This window comes from Neurospora tetrasperma (assembly GCF_000213175.1).
Source record: "Neurospora tetrasperma FGSC 2508 unplaced genomic scaffold NEUTE1scaffold_2, whole genome shotgun sequence".
Lineage (NCBI taxonomy): Eukaryota > Fungi > Ascomycota > Sordariomycetes > Sordariales > Sordariaceae > Neurospora > Neurospora tetrasperma.
Window position 1 is genome coordinate 465637 of NW_009799100.1, and position 23249 is coordinate 488885.

Below are 23249 nucleotides of genomic sequence, written 5' to 3' on the forward strand. Positions count from 1 at the left end.
TGGACCTAGGTACCTAGAGGTAGCGTAGGTACCCAAGGTAGGTAAGGTTGTAAGGTAGTACTGCAACTCCTCGGCTCTCGCTTCCAAAACTCGTCGTCGCTTGCGAGCTCGCTTCGACTGCTGTGCATATCCCACCTTACCTCTACGTACCTCTAAGCTACCATGTTTCGTTCCTGTCAATGTGTCGACAACATGGGTAGTAAGTTAGGTAGGTAGGTAGGTAACACTCCTCCAGTTCATCATCCATCAATCAATCAATCCCACCCGTCGATCAACTGCACAATGTGAATGGGGTAGGTACCTAGGTCTGGGGGATTTCCCACATGCAGTTGCAGTTGCAGTTGCATTCCTGGTACTTACAGTAAAAGGGGCCTCGGGTAGTGGAGCAACAGACAGTGTGGCTCCGTACTGTACACGACACGAGCCCCGGTCGTGAATGGTGATCGACGAGGCGCTAGTCTGGTTATGGTAGCCGAGGTGGTAGCGCTCGTGGTTGTGGCTACATGGGGGATAGGTACCTACATACCTGTGGACAGGGACAGCTTGACATGATAGCTAGAGGTAGACAGCTGGAGGTAGACAGTTGGATAGGCGAGCTACGAACGACTGACCCTGGGGAGGAATTGGGGAGGGTGAGAGCAGAGAGTAGAGCAGAGCAGAGCAGAGTACGTCTACCTCTAGAAGGCAGAAAACTCACCGGCGGCTGTACCGGCTCGCGCTGAAGTTACGTGTATAGTCCCTGTTTATAGTCGACCTACCTCTACTATGCAGAGTACAGAGCTGTGTTAGCAATAAGCCGGGAACCGGAGCTCTACATAGCTACCTACGGTACCTACCCAGCTACCTAGGTAGGTAGCCATTGAAGAGGAAAAGATGTAAAGGCATGTGATCACAGTGCTTTTTCGCCATCATCTCTCTCTCTCTCTCTCTCAAACAACCCCATCATTGTTCTTACCTCAGGTACCAAGGTGTGTGTACTGCGTACAGTGTGTTCACTTCAGCTCAGCTCCAGTGGGGCGGGATGGCACCTTGGCGATGATCGACGGTCGAGTGCGGAATGATGTCCTTTCCGTTGTGTCCCCGCAGCAGTGCACAGTGCCTGGCCAGGCCATCAAGGTTCTCACTCCAGTCTTCATCCGCAATGTTCCTCATCCATTCATTCATTCATTCTCCAGAGGCCAGAGATCACACGAGCAATACCTGAGGTGAAAACACACGAGACTTGCAAGGAAGGAAGCTCCAGCGATGCCGAGCTTCGTCATCAGAGGTACAACTCATCACTACGAGAACAGAAACCGCAAAGAAAGCAGGATTGTTGTCGAGAACATCTGAAATTCGCGCAGAACTAGCATAGCATAGCATGACTCCCAAAGTAAATGCAAACATTCCGTTGCAAAACGAAAACAGGTAAATTCACCAAATACAGAAACGCCAATACATATGCTGAGAGTTGTCGACTTGAACTCGGCCAGCGAGTCCCGTCCCCTTTCTCCACTATTCTGTCCCCAGTGGGGTATCATTCCCCCCCTAACCGCAGATCACTGCATCTCATCGATGAGACCGGCGGTGACATCTTTCCCCCCCCATGTCCTTTTCTGTCTGTCTGTCTGTCTTGCTTTCCATCTTTCTTCCCACCGCTTTCCCCCCAAGAACTCTGCTCTGCTCTGCTCTGCTCACACCATTGCCCCGACCGGGATTCCCGCCGATTTCGGAATCGCGACTGGAACAACTCCCCGCTCATCAATGTTTTCCGGTCATTCCCGATTCCTCTGCAGTGTTCCACCTCCGTCTCCATGTCCAAAGCTCACCGAGGTCACCGAGCTCACCGAGTTCACCGTTCACCGTCCAGTTTCTTCGCTTCTCTGTAGCAACCACCGTAAACACCATCACCGTAAACACCACTGTAAACACCGTAGACACCATCACCAACACCACCCATCACCACCATCACCATCACCAACGCCACAGCACAACTAACTTCCCCAGATACATACTACAAGTACCTCACTCCTTCAACGACGCATCAACAAACCCACTCTTCCCCACCACCACCCCCGCCAACCCCCTCAAACTCCCACACTGCATAATCTCAAAGATACTCATCTCGCTCCCCGCCTTCATACTCAGCATATTCCGCAACTCCACCGCCACCAGACTATCCACGCCAAACTCGGCCGGCGAACAATCCGGGTTGATTTCGCCCGCGTCCGCAATCATGAAGATATCCTGCAATTTCTTCGTGATTGCCTCCAGTGTATGTTCCACTGCTTCTTCGATGGTTTGAGACGAAGCCAGCAGACTGGATAAATCACCCGTGGCAGCTGCTGCGGTGATGGTAGAAGAAGAAGATTTGATAGCGCGGTGTTTAAGCTGTGCGAAACGGGCGTCGCGCGCTAGAGGCGAATCGGGAGTAGGTTGCGCGGACGGTCCGCAGTTGAGACCGAGGGTGAGGGTGCCTGCGAAGGGGGTGCTGATTGCCGAGCCAATGGCTGCTAGGACTTCGTCCTCTGCTAAGGCAGTGAAGCCGTGGCGCTTGAGCGAGTCAATGGTCTTTTCCGAGTCGGGGTGGTCGGCGAGGTAGCCGACGGATTTGACGACGGGCAAGTCGAGCGATACGCCGGGAAGACCGTTAGCGACGCGGTGGGTGGCCAGGCTGTCTTGGAAGGTGCCGCCTGCGGAGTAGTTGGATTGGGAAGCGAAGCCGACGATGCCGACGAGGGAGGAGAGCATGATGTAGAAGTCTAGACTCTCTTTTTCAGTAGATGAGAAATACTGGTGCAAGTTCCAGGAGCCGTTCAGTTTGGGCGCTAGAGCGGCCTTGTGATCTTCTAGTTTCATGTGTTCGAGGACGGAGTCGCGCAGTTCCATGCCGCCGTGGATGATGCCGCGGATGGGCGGCACGCCGCGCTCGACGCAGTCGAGGGCTTTGGTAAGGACAGCCATGTTGGAGATGTCGCAGCTGATGGCGGTGACTTTGACGCCCTTGGAGACATGGTTGAGTTCGGTCTGTAGCTGGGCGAGCTTGTCGGCTTTGGCGTTGCGGGAGACCACCACGAGGTTCTTGGCTCCGTGCTCGGCGAGCCAGGAGCAGATGGAGCGGCCGAGACCGCCGAAGCCGCCGACGACGAGGTAGGAGGCGTCGGAGCGGAGAGAGACGGTGTTGGAGGTGACACGGGGCAGGACCGGCACCAAGGTCTCCTCAGAGGCAGCCAACACAATCTTGCCCATGTGCTTGCCAGCCTGCATCAACCTGAAGGCCTTCTCAATCTCTCCGACGGGATAAACTGTGATAGGCTCAACCACCCGCAACTCTCCAGCCCCAACCAAGTGGATAATGTCCTTCATGATCCGGTTTGTCTCCATCTTCTTGTAGTCTCCCAGTGTGATCACATCAATGCTCGTGTATGATACCGCCCGCGTGAACGCCTCCATCGCCAGACTGCTGTTCTGCTCCAGATCGCGCTTGCCAATCTCCACGAAGCGGCCAAAGGGAGCCAGGCAGTTGAAGGATTCCTGCAGAAGAGTGCCAGCCAGCGAGTTAAGCACCACATCCACGCCCCGGCCCTTAGTCATGGCCATGACGCCTGCAGCAAAGGAAATGTCGCGCGAGGAAAAGATGTGATCAGCTCCGATACCGTAGTGCTTCATGACGAACTCGCGCTTCTCGTCCGTGCCAACAGTCACAAACACCTCGGCGCCCACGCGCTGCGCCATCATCACCGCCGCTTGACCGACACCACCCGTGGCAGCGTGGATGAGGACGGACTCGCCCTTTTGCAGACGAGCAGTGTCATACAAGGAAACGTAAGCAGCGACGTATTGCGTCGGCAAGCTAGCGGCCGTTTCAAACGTCATCGTATCGGGGATCTTGACGGCGCTGGTCCAGTGGATGCGCGTCCTGCTAGCGTAGTGACCTCTCAGCAAAACGGAGACACGGTCGCCGACTGTGTAACCTTCAGCAGCAGCGGTGGGACCGACGCGTGTGATGACGCCGGCGCAGTCGTAGCCCATGGTGTTGGACTTGAGCTGGCCCATGGCGACCATAACGTCGCGGAAGTTGACGCCGAAGGCGCGCGGCTCGACTTCAACAAAGTCCTCGGGAAGAGGGTCGGACGCAGTCGGGTCGTCGACGAACTTGAGTGTGTCAAGCAAGCCGGCGGTGCCAATGGCCAGACGCAGGGGACGGTCGGGCTGGATGAAAGGCTGCATCTCGGCTTCGGGCTGAGTGGTGGCTTGCTGTTGCTTGAAAACGGCCGAGTTGCGCGTGACGTCCTTGATGTAGCGGGGGATCTTGACGGCTCCCTCGCGCTCGGCAAACTCGTAGTCGCTGCCGGTTTCGTTGACCGAGTAGTCGAACAACTTGCGGAACACCTCGGTAATGGTGGTGATGGAAGTCTCGGACCAGATGTCCTGAGTCGGGTCGAGATCGAGTGTTGCCAGGCGCTTGCCGGAGTATTCCTGCCTCAAAGAGCGGAGGAATCCAGCAGCGAGCGAGGCCAAAGGCTGATCGCACTCATCGGCGCCACCCTGCGTCAACCAAAGCAGGCCCTTGGCGCGAGTGCACATGTCCCTAATTCCACTGAACTGCGCCTTGCTCGGGTCCGCCAGGACGGGGTTCTTGGGATCATCCAGGAAGACGCAAACATCGTTTCCATCGACCGTGACCTCCTCGAGACTCTTCACCGTCGGCACCGAGCAAGTCAACAACCCAATTGACACCCTCAGCTTATCCAACCACACCTCGGGGATCTGGTTGCTCGCCGTGACAAAGGTAATATCAAAGTCAAACACGGGAGCACTAGCCGCAGCCGTCGAGCTCATGACGCTAAACGCATAAAGCTCATCATGCTCGACGTCCCTGATCTCCGCTTCGACACCGCGGAAGCCAGTACGATGCAAGACGCGATCCCACATGGGCACGGAAAGCGACGGGCTGAACTTGCGCTCCTCCTCCTTACTCAACCACCAGCCCGAGAGGAACCCAAACACAAACTGCACATCCATCTGGTCCTGGGTCGTCTCCATGATGAACAGCTTACCGCCGGGCTTGAGGAGCTTGCGCACATTCTGCATCGTGTTATCCATCGACTTGGTCGCGTGCAGAACCTGGCAAGCAATCACCACATCGTACGTTCCCTCCTCGAAGCCTTGCGACGCAGGATCCTGCTCGATGTTGAGCTTCTTGAAGCGCATCAGGTCCTTCCACGGCTGGAACTTTTCCTTGGCCGCCTCGAAGAAGCCCGACGACACATCGGTGAAGTCGTAGCTAGCAGCGCGGGGGCCCAGTCCGTCGTCGGCAGTGCCGATAGCATTGAGGACATGGGCCGTGGCACCGCCGGTACCGCCACCAATCTCAATCATCTTCGCGTGGGGGTTCTTGTGCGCGTAGTGGCGGACCATTTCGCCCAGCTTGGCGTTGGCGCGGCCCCATTTGAGGCCTTCGAGGTAGTAGCGGGACAGCAAGTTCTGCTCAAGCATCACTTCGAGGGCAGTGATCTCTCCCCTCAGGATGGGAACAATCTGCGGACCAAGACGGTACACCATCTCGCCGTTGGTGCTGCTCATCTTGACCTTCTCCAGCAGGATAGCCTTCTCGTTCAGCGTGGCGTTGGCCCATTTGCTGCTGTCAGGCCCCAGCTCGTTGGCGCGCGCCAAGTCGGCCTGTAGACGCATCCAGATGTAGAACTTCTTGTGGTACCACTCCAGCTTCTTGATGTCCTCGGGGGTGAGGTCGCGGAGGGCGTCGTAGATGTAGTACATGCACGCCTTGCGGAGGTCCATGAGGATCTCGGCCTCCTCGGGCGTGATTTGGCTGCCGAGCTGCTTCTTGAGGAAGGCGTCCTTGAGGAAGGTCACGTCGGGCGCCCAGTGGGTAGTGGTGAACTTGTCGGCTTCCCAGGGCTCGTCGGCGGCAGTGGGGGCGTTGCCGATGGATTGGCAGACAAAGCCGTCGATGGAAATGACAGGCACGGGAGCCTCGGCAGTATGATCGACGACGCGGAGAGCGGTCTTGGTGGACTGGTCGTCGGCGTGGTCGAGGTTGGCGTAGGCCTTGAAGTCGTGACCGGCTTGCTTGCTGATGTCGTGGGAGATCCACAGCTTGCTGATGGAGCGAGGAACCTTGGGGGTCTGGTTCTTGCCACCAGCGCCAGGGGCAGCAGTGTAAGCGGCTTGGAAGACCGAGTCCAAAGTGGTGGGGTGGATGACATGGGCATGCTCGTGCTGCTTGGGCATGACCGATTTGGTGTCGGCCACGGTGAAGGTGGTGACGGACTGCTTGCTGCGGGCACGAATGCTCTTCATGTTGCGGAAGATGGGACCATGGTTGATACCACCCGAGCGCATGCCAGCCCAGATGTCATTGGGGTTGATACGGATGCGGTAGTGGGAGTCCTGGGTAGGCTGGTTGACAGCGTGCTTGGGAGCAGCGCCAAACTGAACGCAGATCAAGCCCTTGCAGTGATCAGTCCACTTGTTGTCCAAGGTGACGGACTGAACAGTAAACTCGGTCCATCCCTTGGTGGAAAGATCCCTCTCACTGCCGGGGCGAAGAGAAAGCTGCATCTCGATACCCTCGCTCGTCTCGGGAACAACAAGAGCGTTGAGGATGTCAACATCACGAAGCTGGTAACCAGCAATCTTCTTGTCTCCCGCTTGACGGGAAGCGAAGCGCTGCATGCCCTCAACAGCCATGGCAATGTATCCAGCAGCGGGATAGATCATGTTGCCCTGGACACAGTGGTCTTTGACCCAAGGAAGGTCACCGAGACGGACAATGTGACGCCAAGTAGGAGCACTAGGATCACAACCCAGCACCAGCGAGCCGAGCATATCGTGAGGAGCCTCTGAACGCTGTCTGAGGGCTCTGTTGAAGCGCGGCTCAATCCAGTGCTTGGTCGAGTGATTCCAGGGGTAGGCAGGCAAGTCAGTCAACACCTTGACACCCTCCATGCCAAAGGGGAAGTTGACAGCCTTGAGGTTGACAGGATACCCCTTGCGAACCAGGTCACCGACCAAATCCTGCATGGTATCAACCGCGCTCTTCTTGCGAATCAAGCAGCTGCCATACGGGATAGTAACCCCCTTGAACTGGGGCATACCCAAGATATCCTGAATAGGACCCGACAGCGCCGCGTGCGGACCGACCTCGATCACCATATCAACCGTCGGCTCTGTGGCACCCTCCTCGGCAAAGACCATGTTGCGGAACGCATCCACAAACCGGACACAGCCCGTCAACGAGCGCACCCAGTGTCCCGGGCTGCCGATCTCGTTGACCTTGTCCATCCGCTTGCCGGTGCAAGGAGAAGAGAAGATCATGTCCAGCTTGCTCTTGGCCGGCTTGACCTTCTTATCCATGGACGCATAGTACGCATCAGCGACAGCCTCCATGTGATGCGAATGCCAGGCCGCGTCAACTTTCAGCCTGCGAGCAAAGATGTTCTCCTGCTTCATAATCTGCTCCAGCTCAATCAAACCCTCGACATCACCAGACAAGGTGCTGCTCGTCGGCGAGTTCTCGCAGGCCACGACTACCTGGCCCTTAGTAACTCTAGGAAGATACTTCTCGGCCTCCTCCCGTCCCAACCCAACAGCCATCATGCCTCCCTTCCTCGCAAACTGGCGGTTGCCCTCGCTAGCCAAACCACCTCTGGCAAAGGCAATAGCCATGGCGCTCGCCAGGTCCAGCGCACCAGCGGCATAAGCAGCGGCAATCTCGCCCGACGAGTGGGAAGTCACAGCCGTCGGCTTGATGCCCCACGCCTTTAGCAGTTCGACCAAGGCAATCTGCACGGCGACGCACACGGGCGTGCTGTAATCGAGCTGGTTGACCTTGCTGGTCTCGGCATCGCGCGACAGCTCTTCGCACATGTTCCAAGTGGCACCGAGTTTCTTGAGCTGGACGTCGCAGTCGAGCAAGGCGGCCTTGAAGATGGGGTAGGCGTCGATGAGCTCCTTGCCCATGGCCCACCACTGGGCGCCTTGGCCGGTGAAGACGAAGCCGATGCGAGGGGGCTGGGCCGAGGCCTTGGCGGGCTTGACGCGGCCTGAGTCGAGGGTGCGGATGAGGGAGTCGAGAGAGGCGCCCGAGAAGGTGGCGGTCCAGGGAAAGAGGGTGCGGCGGTCGCAGAGGGTGTGGGCGAGGTTGGAGAGGAGGGCATTTTCGGCGATCTTGGAGTGGGTGTTGGACTTTTGCTGGTGGAGGTATGTCTTGAGGCTGGCGATCATGCGCTCCGTGGCTTTTTCGTCTTTGGCGGACAGGAGGAAGACCTTGGAGTGGTGGTCGCCATTGTGGCCGTTGAAGTTGTCGTCAATGACAATTCCGCTATCGGTGTGTTGGTGGTGGTGATGGTGGTGGTGGTGGTGGTGGCCAGCGCCGGCATTCGCCAGAGGTAGCGCCTTAGGCCGCTGAGTTGTGGCGAGGTAGCTGCTGTAGTCCTCCATAATAACGTGGGCATTCGACCCGCCATAGCCGAAATTGTTAATGCTGGCCCGCCTGATGCCGTCCTTGCCCACCCACTCCTCCAGCTCGGTGGGCACTTTGAGCTTCCACTCGTCCAAACTCAGCTTAGCATTCGGCTTCTCAAAGTTGACGCTCGGCGGGATCTGGCCCCTTTCCAGCGCCAACGCCACCTTGATGATGGCCGCCACGCCCGAAGCCGTCTCGGTGTGACCAATGTTGGTTTTGACGGACCCGATACGCAGCAGCGCGTCCTCGCCATTGCCCTTGCGCGAGTCCTTGAACACCCTAGCGATGGCCTTCACCTCGATTGGATCACCCGTCGGAGTACCCGTTCCGTGCGCCTCAAAGTACGTCGTCTGTCCCGGATCGAGACCTGCGCGCTCGTAGCAAGCGCGAATCAAGGCCTCCTGTGCCTCGCCGCTGGGCGTGGTGATGGTCTCGGTCTTGCCGTCTTGGTTGATGCCGCTGTCGCGGATAACGGCGCGGATGGGGTCGCCGTCGCGCAGAGCAGCGTCAAGGGGCTTGAGAATGACCGTTGCCGATCCCTCGCCGCGGCCGTAGCCGTTGGCGCGGCTGTCAAACGCCCAGGACCGGCCGTCCTTGGAGATGAGCGTCATGGAGGACATGGCGAGGAACATGTCGGGGTTGAACATGATGTTGGCGCCGCCCACAATGGACATGGTGGATTCGCCCGAGCGCAAGCTCTGGCAGGCCTGGTGAAGCGCTGTGAGGGTGGTGGAGCAGCCCGTGTCGACGGACATGCTGGGCCCGCGGAGGTCGAAGAAGTGGGAGAGACGGTTGGAGGCCATGGCGGCGCCGGTGCCCATGAGGAGGAAGCGGGGGAGTGTGTCGGGGTCACGGATCAAGCTCTCGTGGTAGTCCCGGAAGAAGGAGCCGGCGTATACCGAGGTATTGGAGCCAGCCACATCCTGAAGAGTGATACCCGCTGTTTGGCGTCAGTTTCTGCGTTCAGCTAACTTGGAAATGAATTATAAAAAAAGAAAAAACCTACCGCTCTCAAGGGCCTCGTATGTTGACTCGAGCTGCAGACGGAACTGGGGGTCCAAAGCAGCAGCAGTCTCGGCAGAAAGGTTAAAGAAGTGAGCATCAAACAGGCCAACATCCTCCTTCATAAAGTGGCCGCCTATTACGTTTGTCTATGGGGGCATGTCAGCTTGTCACTTTTTTTTTCTTTCATCAGGTAAACACGAGACATACACCATTAAGCTTCTCAAAGTTGGGATGGTGGAATCCATCGATATTGAACCGATCCTTGGGAATCTCCGACCACGCACTCTTTCCCTGAGCCAAAAGATCCCAGAGCTTGGACGGACTGTCGACATCGCCAGCGAATCGGCAGCTCATGCCAATAATGGCAATAGGCATGTTGGAATCCATTATGATATGTGTGTGCGGGGGGGGGGGGTATATAGTAATTAAGAGGGGGTCGTAAGAGTCGTATGGTTCGTTAAAACGATGATGATATGTCGTTTTCGTCAACGTCGTTAGTCTTTAAAAAAAAAACGACAAAGTATAAAATATGCCTACAACTAATGGGATGCTGATGAAAGGCACAAGGGTGGGGGAGGGAAAAGGGTATCTTGGATAGACGTATGTGATGGCAAAACTACGTGTCTCTCCCTGGGGAAGCGGGATGAGACAAGAGTTAAGTATTAGAGGTAGGTATGGTGTGTGTGTGTGTGTGTGTGTAAAATGTGTCTGTGGATGTCTCGGCCCCGGCTTGGTGAATCCGATCTCCTTCAAGGAAGCAACTCGCCGCCCCCTTGGTGATGCTTAACGATGCAACAGTGTATACCAAGCTGAAAAAGGATAAGATCATTAGAGAACCCATGGTTGACACCGTCATGGACTGTGTAGTCTGCCTCTAAGGCAGGTCCGCCAGCTTGCATAGTGCTGTCCACGACTTGCTATCCCGTTATCTGCTTGGCTTGGATGGGAATCCGATCGAGGCCGAGTGGGGGGATGAGGTTCTTTAGGGTGGCGTGGAGTGGACCGCCCATGATACTCCGCCGATTAGTCAAGGTACAAGATCATGGGGGACCCCAACTCCGGGGACCTTGAATCCAGGGCATCCAGGACGGTGCAGAAAGTCCACTCACCATAGCTCACGGTATCTGTACTTGGTGTACGTGTACTACGCGCTTCGGGATCTACACGTGTTCCTCGAGTTCGACAAGAACGAAGTCTTGGCCGCATTTTTCTGTGGGGAGGTTACGTTGCGTGCAAATGTTTTACACTACAGGGCGGATATTAGGTAGTGTATATGTGTGCGTGTTGCTTGCGTGAGACCTGCTTGCGTTGTATCCATCAATAGGTAGGTCTCCCTTGGTGCTTTGGTGTTGTGCATTCCCATCCCGTCACGAACCCGTCTCTCCAAGACCTTGTCTCGCACGGACCGTCAACTCGTGCGCATGCCGGATCGACGAACACGTCCTTGTAGTGTATGCGGCGGGTAGACAAGACAAGACGCCGTGGCATTTAGTTTTACAGTTTGGCATGCGGCGCCTAGTCGGATAATATTTTCTGGGCATTGTGCTAGTGTACTGACTTAAGTGTTTTCGGTAGCCTCAAGACATCGTTGGCGTTGTTTATTGGGACGGTCTGGGGAACCTTGTTTTACAGGGCGGTGAACGGGGTGGGACAGCTGAGAGCTCAGACCCTGGAAACAGTATAAGAAGAGGCCGGGCTGTCTTTGCCTTGGCAACAGCACAACGACTAACGAGTCGGTGTCGATATCACGTTCCCCATGTGGTCTCCATGTCTTGCGGTGGCAGGCAGGTGATGATTGATGGCTGACGAGAGGAGAGATGCCCTGTCTTTCAACTCCAACTCCATCTCCAACTCCAACTCCAGACCCCGACAGTCGGAGTGAAAGCGGCTCTTTTGCTGGGCAGCTGAGTTGTTCGTGGTACAAACAAGATACTCGACGTTGCATCCCGAATGCTTGGTCCGAATGCTCGGGTTCCGTACACCGTAACATTCACATGACATCCATGTCCATTTTTTTTTGCGGAGCTTATACCAATAGACGGCACAAACAAGTCGTTTAGTCACCAGCAAACAGGGGGTTTATACTGTATCGGCGGTACTCCTATCTTGAGATCCGAACTGGCCAACGATCGAGGTCGCCGACGACATGGTCTGAATTGATCACATACAACTGACCGATCCAAGCTGACCTTGACCATGCTGTCCCTATCATCACCTACTTCAATCTTGGATAAGGTACGCCCGGGCAGGGTCCAGCACTCCAAATACCGAATGGAAGGCTGGGAAATATGCAAAATAGTGATTCCAGTGCTCGGATAGACGGGAATAAAATTTAAAAGAGAAAAAAAAAGGGGGTAATGTAAAATCGGGGAAAGAGAAAAGAACCGAGACTGGAAAACGGGTAAACCGGCTGGGGAGACCGGCGCCGAAAGGACGGGGCGTTGGAGGCTGGAGCGGGCTTTTTCGGCGGCCGAGGCAAGAAAGCGGGAGTGGGGCCCTCTGCCGTGGAACGGGACCAGTATCAATAAGTGGGGTCTTGAGTCCCGTCCGACTCAAAGAAACTCCGGCGGTCGGTGAAGGTGGACAGAAGAGCTGGAAAAAAGTGTGGAAGAAGAACTGAAGCTTGAGGCCCGCCGGTGAGGCCGGGACAATCCAGCCATGGCAAGCGTGCAAACAAACAAAGCAAGAAATCCCAACCACCTCCTCATCAATTGGCCAATTACGGGCAGGGGCATGCATACGCACCTTGGTTATCTAATCTTCGGTGCGCAAAAGGGAAGGCGAAAGAAGGAGTTCGTGACTGCCCGTTGACTTGGTTGCTTTGTATGAGGACGACGACAAAAGAGACTACTAACCTCTACCAGAACCACCAAGCTCTCTCTCACCTTGTTCAACTCAAGTTCAAGTCTCCTTCCCACACTGCACAGCATGTTCAACGACCACACCTTGGAGTCGCACGGATGCACGGTTCCAACTGAGGGATCTGCAAACCCCAAGATTGGCACTCCACTTTTCCAGCCAGCCTAGAGCCCAAAAGAGAAAAGCGTAGAATGGTCAAGGCAGGAACCGTGAGAACCAATGATACCTCGGTGGAGTGAGCTTATGCAGATCCCGCGGATCAAGCTAAAGTGCGGGTACCTGTGAGTGGAGCATTGACAGGAAGTGCCAGAGAGTCCCGGCCATTCTCCGATGCGGGGGCGCAAAAGGGACGAACCGGCCGAGAATGGATGGAAAAGGGGTGCAGACTGCAGTGGTCAACTGCCCGGTGAACATATCGAGTTCCCGTTCGTTGTCTCATTCCTTCCTTCCTTCCCGGCTCCCATCAACCAGGCATCTCCTCGTTCAGTTCAGCTGGAGGCGCCTTCTCTCTCTCGAAGCATGATGCCTGTATCCGTCTCAATTTGCCTAGTCCGCGCTGGCAGGAAGTCGGACCCGAGAGCGACTTCCCGGCACATCGATGGTGGAGGTTCCCTTTCCCGTCCTTTCCAGTGATGGACAAGAAATTCCCCGAGAAACAACACGAAAAAAAAAGGACGATCACAGCAAGAAAAAAAAAAAAAAAAGACAGGAACAAAAAGGGAAGAACAAGCGACTCGCCAAACTTCAGCTTCAAACATCGGCTACCGCTCCCCCCCCTTATATACACACTGCCTCCTACTTAAGGGGTCTCGGATAAGCCATTTCAACTCAAGCTTTGTTCACCTTTTGACCCTCGCTCGCTCTCGCTTGTGCAAAATGGCGGCGGTTCATAAGAAAGATGAGGAGACTCGGACCATCAAATCCCTTTTGTCTCCCGGAAGTTCTCTCCGCCACCTACATGCTAGCGAGGTGTTAGTGTAATGACGCTTTGTCTCTCGAATTGACCTTCCACCGGGAATGAGGTCCGGTCCGGTCTCCAGCAAGCACTTCATCTCTCATCTTCTGTCGCTGTTTTGGACTCAAACTCGGCCCGTCCCCAAGTCTCATCTAAACTCGGGACAATTGAGGTCAATCAGGTCGTTCATTATATCGTCGCAATCGCACATCGGACATCAGGCAACGGATGAACACCCCCAAATCGAGTCGGGTCCATCCGAGATAGACGGGGTCATGGACAGGGGAGGAGGCAAACACACTGGAAACCCCCTGGAATGCGGCGCCGCTATTTGAGTTTCTCAATGACCTCGTGTCAGCTCAGCTCTTTGATGGTTTGACCGTTAAACTTGACAGTCACGTCACGCACACACACACATACACACACACACACACACACACACACAAAAATCTTTTCGTTGCTTTTTGCTTGACAATTATAACCTGATTCTGTCCTCAGAAGGAAAAGAGGACGCAGCTCATCATGTTACTTTGCTTTTCTCTAACGTATGCAAAAAAAGAAACACCAAAAATGACGTCTTCCCTATCAAACTCATCGTCGATAACAGTCCCTTTCTAGAGATGTTCGGCAGTTCAATCTACGTAGTGCGTAGCTTATCAACTGTGTCCTCGGCATGAACTAATGACAGAAAAAAAAAGAAATTAGCATTTGAACCCCCAAATACCAGCTGGCGCCAAGATGGTCTCATCCGGATACGCCAACTTGAGTCTTTGCTCTCAAAATACTCTGTCGGGGACCGGAGCGAAGCACTGGAAGCAACTAGTCATGTCGTAGATTTGTCGATCCAAGTGGAAATCCGGGGCATTAGTTTGACCAGGAACGGACATTGGGCCGGATGATGCCTTTTTGGGTCTCTGATGTCTCTTGTTTGTTGCCTTTAATATCACTTACACTACTGCATCTACCGTCTGGTCCAGCCGAACAGCCAGTAGCTCGACGTTGGGACCCCATTGCCCAGGCGCGCATAATAAGCTGGACGGGCCCTTGGCATCTGGAGGATGGATGCTGGATGCAGCCCTGTCCCTGTCGATCTCTGGCCCGTCGACAACCTCAACAAAACAAAAGATATGTCCAATGCCATGTTTGTCCCGAGTCGGAGTATCTCCTTCTCCTTCTTTTCTCTCCGAGTTTCTCAGCAACAAACAAAAGGCCTTGGAAACACCGACGGTCACATCTAGACAAGGACAGCCACACCACATCATGTCACCCATCACCACCACTCCACTCTCTCCGCCCCCCAGGCCGTCATCATCCCGCAGCGTCGCCAACAGCATCAGCGGCAGCACCTTGTGCGACTATCCCATCACGACCGGCGGCAACATTAGTGCGTTTGGATCGAGGAATGGGAACTGGCCCGCCCTGCTACTAGGCGATCTTCACTTCACCGCCGCCGAAACGAACCTTGTTGTGGATGCGCAGGCTACCTCGCATAGTAGCTCCGCCAACGCCAACGGCGGTGCCACTTCTTATCCTTCCACCTACACCGAGCGGGGTTATAGTGACCGTGACCGCGTCGATCGTCTCAATAACTACTTCCGGCCTTTAACCTCGACCGACACCAACGTCAGCAACGGCACCACCAGCACCAGCAGCATCAACTATTCCAACAACTCATACAGTAACCCAGGCACCTTTGCCACAACCCGCACCCGAAGCCAGACCTCTACCAGCTCGGCATCCACCGGCCGCTCCAGAGCCAGCACTAACCGCCGTTACCTGGCCGGCGGCACTAACTCCAACTCCAGCTCCAGCAACCAGGCCTCCTCCTCCTCCTCCGTCAACTCCCCGTCGACCGGTCAGAATCACAACCAAAACAGCCACCCCCGGGGCATCTCCCCTAACGGCCTCGGCATCGGCCGCTACGGTCCCGGCACCGCTGCTCACAACGTCCCTGCCGCCTCTACCACCACCACCTGCACCTCGTCCCCCATCTCTCGCACCTCCTCCCCCACCACCCAGCGCAGCGGCGGAGGCCACAAGCGGCAACACAGCATGGTTACCCACGAGCAGATCCAGACCTCCAACGCGCAGATCGTCTCGTCCTTGCCGTCCGGGTTAGTAGCCGTGTTTGTGGGCGCCACCAGGGGTATCGGCGAAGCGACTTTGAAGCAGTTTGTACGACACGCGGTAGCGCCGAGAGTGTACTTTTTGGGGAGAGATAGGACGAATGGAGAGCGGGTGGGCGCGGAACTGGCGAATCTCAATCCGGAGGGAGAGTATCATTTTCGAAGCGCGGATGTGAGCCTATTGGCGAACGTGGATGAGGTGTGTAGGGAGATCAAGTGTAAAGAGAGGGTGATCAACTTGCTGTTTATGAGTTGTGGGACAACAATTATGGGGATAGGTACGTTTTTCCCTGGCACATTTCGAGGGGAGGTGAATGGGGAAGAGGATGTCTGTGGAATGGCAATGGAGAGGAATGAAGCACCTCATGCCCGCACCCTCCCGTGTCCCAATGTTCAACAAACCACACATGACTAACACCCCCGCCACATACAGACACCAAAGAATCCCTCCACTACCCCGCCGCCGTCTCATTCTATGCCCGCATCCGCTTCATTGTCAACCTTCTCCCCGAACTCCAAAAAGCGACGTCCCTCCGGCGCGTCGTCTCCGTTCTCAACGGCACCAAAGAAGGGCACATCGACACGGGCGACTTCCAGTTCCGGCGCCTCGCCATGATGCAAGCCCGCGGGCACTCGGCCTCCATGATGACTCTGGCGTTCGAGTCCCTGGCACTCGAAGCCCCCGACGTCTCATTCGTCCATACCTTTCCCGGACTTGTGAGGACGAAATTGGGACAGGACACCAACCGGGCGGCCATCACAGTTCTGAGGGGAGTGTTCAAGGTGATCGGACCGCTGTGTACGATTCCCGTGGCGGAGGCGGGCGGGAGGCAGTTGTTTATGGCTACGTCTGCGAAATTTCCGGCGAGAGAGGGAAGGGATATTGAGGAGACGAGTGGGGTTGGCCTTGGATTGGGACTGGTAGGCGGGACCAATGGCAACAGCAGCAACAGCAATGGCAGCGGCAGCAACAGACCATCCATCGAAATCCGCAACACCCAATCTGGCTCTGTGGTTTCTGCCGCAGGCGGCAGCACCGCAACCGACAACAAAAAGGGCCATCGAAGAAAGGACTCGCACTCGTCGCACTCTACCAGCTCATCCTCAATGTCGATGAACCTGAGAGTGGCCAGGGGAACAGATGGCAAGGAAGGCAGTGGGGTTTACTCGGTTAGTAACGATGGCGAAGGGTTGAGCGCCAAGACGGAGGAGGCGTTGAGGGTGATGAGGGAGGAGCAGGATATGGTGAGGAAGGTGTGGTTGCATGTTGAGGACGAGTTTGTGAGGATCACGGGATGTGCTTTTGTGGCATAAAGTAGAGGTGTATGGAAGGGAAAGTGTGTACTTTCTCTTTTTTAATGACTTGGTTCCTTTTCATGGCGTTTTCGGGTATGTCTTCTCCGTTTTCGTTTGGTTGGAATCGATCTCTCCCTGCGTCCCCAATCTTCTTGCGACGCAGACTGGGGACGGGGATTTTTCAAGTTTGGATACCACAGGTGCTGGCTGAGATGCCGGCACCAACAGCAGAATGTTTGTCCTTTATCGCTTATCTAATGTAGACATGAACAACCTCTCTCCTCATGTACCACGTGCCCGTTGAGGCTCGAATTCTACCTATTACTCGGCCCATCCCGGATGGGTTCAACTATGAGGAGACAGATTGAAATACGATAATTTAATATGTGGAAGGTGCGTTTACGGTTGTAATATCTTACGCTTTAGAAGGAACAAGTGGTATCACAGCCATGGAAAGGAAGAAGGTATGGAAAACGTTTGGAATTTCCAGCATACAGGAAGTAGTCATCCCTCGGATGACCAAGTTCTTCGGATAACTATTGCATGTCGCCTCAAACACGTGTGTAGACTAGTATTCAGGGATGTCCTGGTGCCCATCCTCCTCTTACTCTTTTCTTTCCTTCGTCAATTCAGTCATCAGTTTCTAACCACCGTGCTTACCCAGAACTCACATTTCAACAGTATCACAGCCAAAATTATGTTAAAAACAACTGCCCAGGACACTGTATGATCATGGCAAAGGACCACCATTTTTTCCATGATTTTTTTCTCTTTTGTGTGTGTGCAACGATGTCTTGGTGCTTCGTGTTTCTTCAACAAGGCCTTTCAACGATTTGAACCACATCACTTCTTTGTTTCTCCCTTTATCTATATCCCAGCTGGAGTCAATCACAACAAGAATTACTATTATTTGATAGCAACCAAGGGCTGAAAAACTCCACACACTGCTTCTCGATATCCCTTCCCACTCTTCATTTCCGCTTTCTTCAACTACGTCGTTGAGCTGTGGCTCTCCGAAATATTGTCGCTAAACACAGGCCCCTTTCCCATAGCCGTTCTATCTCCACCAGCAACCATCTCGGCGCCGCGATGGCCCAGGGGTATCAAGGAGCCTCCCGACTTTCCGAAAACACGGAGATACCAAGATATTACCGACAAGATCACTCCAGAAGCCATCTACCAAATCTTCCGCTCGCTTCTCAGTAAGTTGCTGGAGTGCTCTTGTACAATCTGTCGTTGGTCCCCTGCTCCTCGTGCTATATGTGTCTAATCAGGGGCGCATCCGGGGCTAACCGGGGCTCGGCAGAATGTAACTGCAACGCCGTTGTACCCGACTATGACCAAATCAGGGAACTGACAAGGCCGTTGGCCAGTGGAAACCCGCCTTCAGTCAACGCCTGTTGCCTCTTGCAGGCAGGACCCATTCGGGGCTAGCATCTCCTGCAGCTCAAAGCAGTAAGGGTTCAATGGCTTGCATAAAGAATTCATCTCCATCAATTTTGGCGATGCTATTTCAAGAGATGGAAGATGCAGAAGTCGTTGAAAAAGTTTAATGGTCAATCTGGGAGTTGGGAAGGGGGAATTTGGAATTAAGCTGTTTATATGTAGATATTTCGTTTTTCTTAACAGACTGCCTGCCGCCATCTCCCCTCTTTTTAGCCGGCGGATTGCTCATCATGGCACTTTAACTTGGTCGTTCAGCGCACATCTTTTTCCCGTTTCGCCCACCACCCCACACCAACGCGCTTCTTCCTCCAAACAATTCACTAGACAACACCATACACACTACACTACACTACACTACAATTCTCACAACAAACCCTCTCTCGTCCAGCAAACGAAACTCTATCATAAACAAAGATATTGCCACCACCACAAGCACAACTCCCGTCGGCACTTGTTTGACCTCGCTCATTGGTGGTCTCACAACGTAACGCTACCCTTTTTCCCACCCTTGTCCTTACTTCACACAACGTGTTCAGGGTCCAGCCAAGGGTAAGTGACTACACCACACTAGGTAGACCCCGTTAGTACCTGGCAACTAACCTCCATCAGTGCTAGCCCCTCACTGTCTGCTCACCCTCGCGATCTGCCAAGACAGCGGATCTAAGACCGCCGACGACGCCACTGGCGGTTTGTTATTTGGCATCTCGGCTTTCTCTCATTCCAACGCGTCGCCTAGGCCCCGCGGTCCGGAGTTCTCTCCGATCCTCTACGTCATTTTGCTCTTTTCCTTCTTATTTTCCTTTAAGCGACACTGTTTGTCGCTCACTGGCACCGGCTATCGTTCGACAAACTCACCTGGTCAGTTGACGGCGCCGTCACATCAACCAACCAACCAACCAACCAACCTTTGTGCGCAACCTCGAATCTGAACGCTGTCTACTCAAGTAGTAGAGTACTACATACCTGTACCGCCACTTCACTTCTTTGTCACTCGTTTTCGACCGGAGCCGTTGACCATGCCTACCATATCGGCACTGCCGACAGAGCTCGTCATCTTCGTGCTCGATAACCTCGACCGCTTGAGGGACCTGGCTGCACTTGCCAGGATCAACCGAAGGCTATACGATGTGGTGAACCCTATCCTTTACAAGCGCGCAGTATCGCGCGACTTTCCCTACCCCCTCGAGTGGGCAGCACACAACGGCGTGGTCGGGACCCTGTTAAAGGCCCTTGACTCTGGTGCAGATCCCAACCACGAGTTCCACCAATGCACATCATCCAGGGAGTGGAGAAAGGCTCTTACTCAACGAGGCCAGCTTCACCCGGGCTGGGATGCCGCAAGTGTCTGCGATTCTAGAAGCACTTTGCTGGCCGGTAGCAACGACAGCTCCTACGGTGTTCAAAGTACGGCATATGACGACGATGAATCCATGTCGGATTACACGGATGACGGCGACAACTATACCGACCATGAACCCATGTTCTATTCGCCTACCCTCGATGGTGACGGCCGTAGCGTTGGTCGCAGCGACGATTCTGATGGTTCGGGAAGATGGACCCAAACCAAGTTCGGCCGCAGGTACACTGCCCTCCATCTCGCCGCTAGAGCGGGCCACATCGGAGCCATCAGCACTCTGCTCGAACGCGGTGCCCGGATGGACGTAGTGGCCAAACAGTTCTGTTCTTGCTGGCGAGAATATGGCATCTTGACTTCGATGGAAGGCACCGCCTCAATCGATGGACTCTACATTCCGGGCTGGACGCCTCTCCATGTCGCCATCTGTCATGGCCACGAACAGGCTGCGATCAAACTTTTGGCCAGTGGAGCACCGATCTACATGGAGCTTTTTCCCCCGTGGGAGAATTCGGGCTTTCTCGAGTATCCTGCTACGGCCCTCCACCATGCTGCCGCCATGGGCCTTGTTCATGTCATTCGATATCTGGTGGACGTTGGACTGCAGACAGACATCGATGTGCGCGACAATAAGACCCTTACTCCCTTTTACTACGCCTACGCATATCGCCGCTGGGACTCTACCGTGCCGCTGCTGCTCAATCTCGGCGCCAACATCAACGTCGATATTGACATATTCCTGCCCTACTCAACCATCTCACCACTGGGTGAGGCTTGCCGCGTCGGAAACTACGAGGATGCAGACAGGTTGATCGAGCTCGGCGCCGACGTCAACCGTGGCTACATTGCAACCAATATCGGCAATGGCTTGACCCCCCTCCACATGTGCGCTATGCCTCCGGCCAAAGGCCATCGCTTTGCTATGCTTTCCGCAGGAGGAGCCAACATTTCAGAAGAGCCGGAAACGCGCGAACAGGAATACACAAAAGCAGTGAAGCATGGCTTGGATCGGATGCGAACGATCGAGAAACTAGTGGCTCACGGAGCAGCCCTGGAGACAAGAGATTGCCCAGGCGACACACCGCTCATCGCGGCAGTCCAGCACTTCAACGTGCCGGCCATCAAGGCCCTGATCAAAGCAGGCGCCGACATCCACGCCACCAACTCTCGTGGCCGAAATGTCCTCATGCAAGCCATCGATGGCCCTCCCTTGCCCATCTCCTCCATGTCACCACGTGTGAACATCAATACCCTCAGCCGCGTCCTCCGCGAGCTTCTCAATAACGGCGCCAGGATCGACCACAGAGACAACCAAGGCAACAATCTCCTGCACGTAATCTGCAAATGCTCCCAAGAGCGGCTCACCCCCGACCTCCAGTGCGACATCCTCCGTCTCGTCCTCAACATCCCCGGCGCCGCAGCCCTCATGCAGGCCCGAGAAGACTCGCACGAGTCTCTCACCCCGCTCATGGTGGCCTTTATGGAAGGCCGACTCATGTGCTGCGACGTCCTCGTCCGCCGCGGATGCTGGGGTGGGGACAGTAACCCCCAGCGGAAGGAAGACCTGGCGTGGATGGCCAACCGGTGCTATCTCCGCAACAACAACCCCGACCAGCACCTAATGCATTTCCTCCTGGACCTGGACGTGGACGGATACCTGGCTACAGACCCGCAGTTTGCCGCCTATATCCTGCATGACCTTGAGCGGGGCTGGGTTCGTCACTCGGGAGACGATCTGTTTGATCCCCAGCGCCCTGTGACCTTCCTGGGCGAGCGGCTGTATAATCGCTCTATTCTGCTGCGGGGGCTGGACGAGTTGGATGAGGATGTCTTGGGGAAACCCAAGGAGGACGTGAAGGCGTGGTGCGCCAGCGCGAGTACCAAGCAGATGGGTCTGTGTACTAGTAATAATAGTATTATGGATGATCCGTTTGGATGGGCGCGGCCGCTGCCTGATCCTAGTTGGTAGTGATTATTTGCTCTCTCTCTTTCTTTCTTATTTTTTTCTTTTTTTTTTTCTCTTTTGATTGCTGAGACGATACACATTTCCTATTGTACAATTCACTTTTCCTTTTTCCCATTTTCGGTTCTCTTTTTTTTTTCAATTTCGGTTATGTATAATCCGCGCGGCGTTCAGGACGGCACTGGCGGCGTTACGTGGCGCGTTAAAGGTGCATTAGTTGATGTTTGCGGGATATAGAGGTAAGAGTACCTAGACGGGAGGGATGGATGCTAGGATGGGAGGGGATTGGAGGTACGGAAGATATTAGGGCGGGATGGTTAGATAGAGGTACTTGGGTAGAGAGAGGTAAGTCACCGAGAGTCGTAGAGGTAGTGCGAGAATTCAAACACCTACCTACGCTTTGACCTCTACCTTACTTACTTCGCGGATCTCCGTATGCGACATTAAATAGTAATCACTTGCACTCACATTTCTCTCCCCTTCCTCCTGTACCTCTACTTTCTCCCACACGCGACATAGATCAGAGTCACAACACACTACCTCTACGCTTTTACCTACACATTGCGCTACGCCTTACCTATCTCCTTTTATTCCCAAGACTAGGTAGGTAGGTAGGTGTGCTTCCAGCTTTTCGAAACCCGGGAACCTGTGCGTAGCGATTTCTTTTCTTTTCTTTCAGTCGAACACCGGGCAATTTTTGCGCTTCACAAACCATTCGTCACTGACTACCTAACCAAGTTCACTCAAGTGAGAACACTTACGTTAGGACCTAGAGGTAATTTGTTTTCCTTTGTTGAGGTTCTCTTCCATTCAATCCTTATGTGCCGAATCCGGCCTTTGATGTAAAGAAACCTAACCCTACCTTCTAGGTATCGTATGTCACAAGCGCCAGGCAGCCCCTTTAGAATGGCGGACCAATTGACTGGTGCTCGCCGCACAATATAGACAAGCGGAAGAGAAGGGAGTTACTGCCCGCGATGACATCGATTTTGATTTCACCAAATGCGTTCAGAGAAACTTCCTGGCTAGGTACCGTCAGTAGTCATGACCACGAGCTAGGTACTAGACGCGGTAAACACCTACCTACATCAAAGGACATGACACCGCGTCACGAAGCGTGTGAGCCTGTAGTGCGTGGCGGCACACTACCTACCTAGTTGAGGTAAAGAGGTAGGTACCTCTGGCAACCGAAGTCTTGCAAGGAAGTCTTGCAAGCCTCGCTGCCGGGTATATAACACAAGGCCTGGCACCTTGCTTAACGGAGTTAAAGTGGAAGTGCCCCTGTGCGAGTGCGAGTGTGGTTGCGAGGGTTCCTTTCTTTCGTTGTAGTCGCGCAGTCGGTTCTTGTTTCGATGGGGAGGGCAGAAGGGTTATTAACGTTGTTGCTTCGTTCCAATCCATAGGTACCTAGGTATGTTGGAGGTATGTATGCTTTGAAGAGCGCACGTGTGGCCTTGGGGAGAGAGCGTGTGGCTTGGGTCATGGTGATCGTAATAGTAGGTAAAAAGTGAGCTCGGTAATAGAGGCAGTTCAAAGAACAACACTACCTAGAAAAAGGCGACGACGTGATGGCTTAGCGCGGGTAGGTAGTAAGCAACTTCACGGACTAGGAACATTGCAACCGACGCGGGAGACTTCCAGATTACCAAGTCCACCTGTCCACCCGTCCACCCGTCCACCCCCCGTCTCGGTGTACCAGCCGCACGCGCAAGGCAACAAGCACAAGGCGAGCAAGCAGGCACGTACCCCCTCCAGTAGGTACCCCCAGTGCCCAG

At 54.6% G+C, this 23249-nt stretch overlaps 4 protein-coding genes across 4 annotated transcripts; 2 read left to right on the forward strand and 2 right to left on the reverse strand.

Annotated features, from left to right (window-relative positions):
• Positions 1-2004: 2004 nt before the first annotated feature.
• NEUTE1DRAFT_135752 (uncharacterized protein) lies at positions 2005-9862 on the reverse strand (the record flags this gene model as incomplete). Its single annotated transcript, XM_009850687.1, has 3 exons — positions 2005-9410; positions 9477-9621; positions 9683-9862. 3 exons carry the CDS (start codon positions 9860-9862, stop codon positions 2005-2007), a joined length of 7731 nt encoding a protein of 2576 aa, XP_009848989.1.
• Positions 9863-13926: 4064 nt separating this feature from the next.
• On the reverse strand, positions 13927-15224 carry NEUTE1DRAFT_38390 (uncharacterized protein; the record flags this gene model as incomplete). The annotated part of the gene is made up of 6 exons (XM_009850442.1): positions 13927-13967; positions 14052-14098; positions 14241-14398; positions 14751-14827; positions 14897-14959; positions 14981-15224. Coding segments are annotated over 6 exons (630 nt in total), but the record flags the coding sequence as incomplete, so codon positions are not given.
• A 117-nt stretch (positions 15225-15341) lies between these two features.
• Positions 15342-16729, forward strand: NEUTE1DRAFT_39592 (uncharacterized protein; the record flags this gene model as incomplete). The annotated part of the gene is made up of 3 exons (XM_009850502.1): positions 15342-15693; positions 15849-16310; positions 16542-16729. 3 exons carry the CDS (start codon positions 15342-15344, stop codon positions 16727-16729), a joined length of 1002 nt encoding a protein of 333 aa, XP_009848804.1.
• Positions 16730-19173: 2444 nt separating this feature from the next.
• NEUTE1DRAFT_37836 (uncharacterized protein) lies at positions 19174-21480 on the forward strand (the record flags this gene model as incomplete). The annotated part of the gene is made up of 2 exons (XM_009850418.1): positions 19174-21374; positions 21426-21480. 2 exons carry the CDS (start codon positions 19174-19176, stop codon positions 21478-21480), a joined length of 2256 nt encoding a protein of 751 aa, XP_009848720.1.
• Between the last annotated feature and the right edge of the window lie 1769 nt (positions 21481-23249).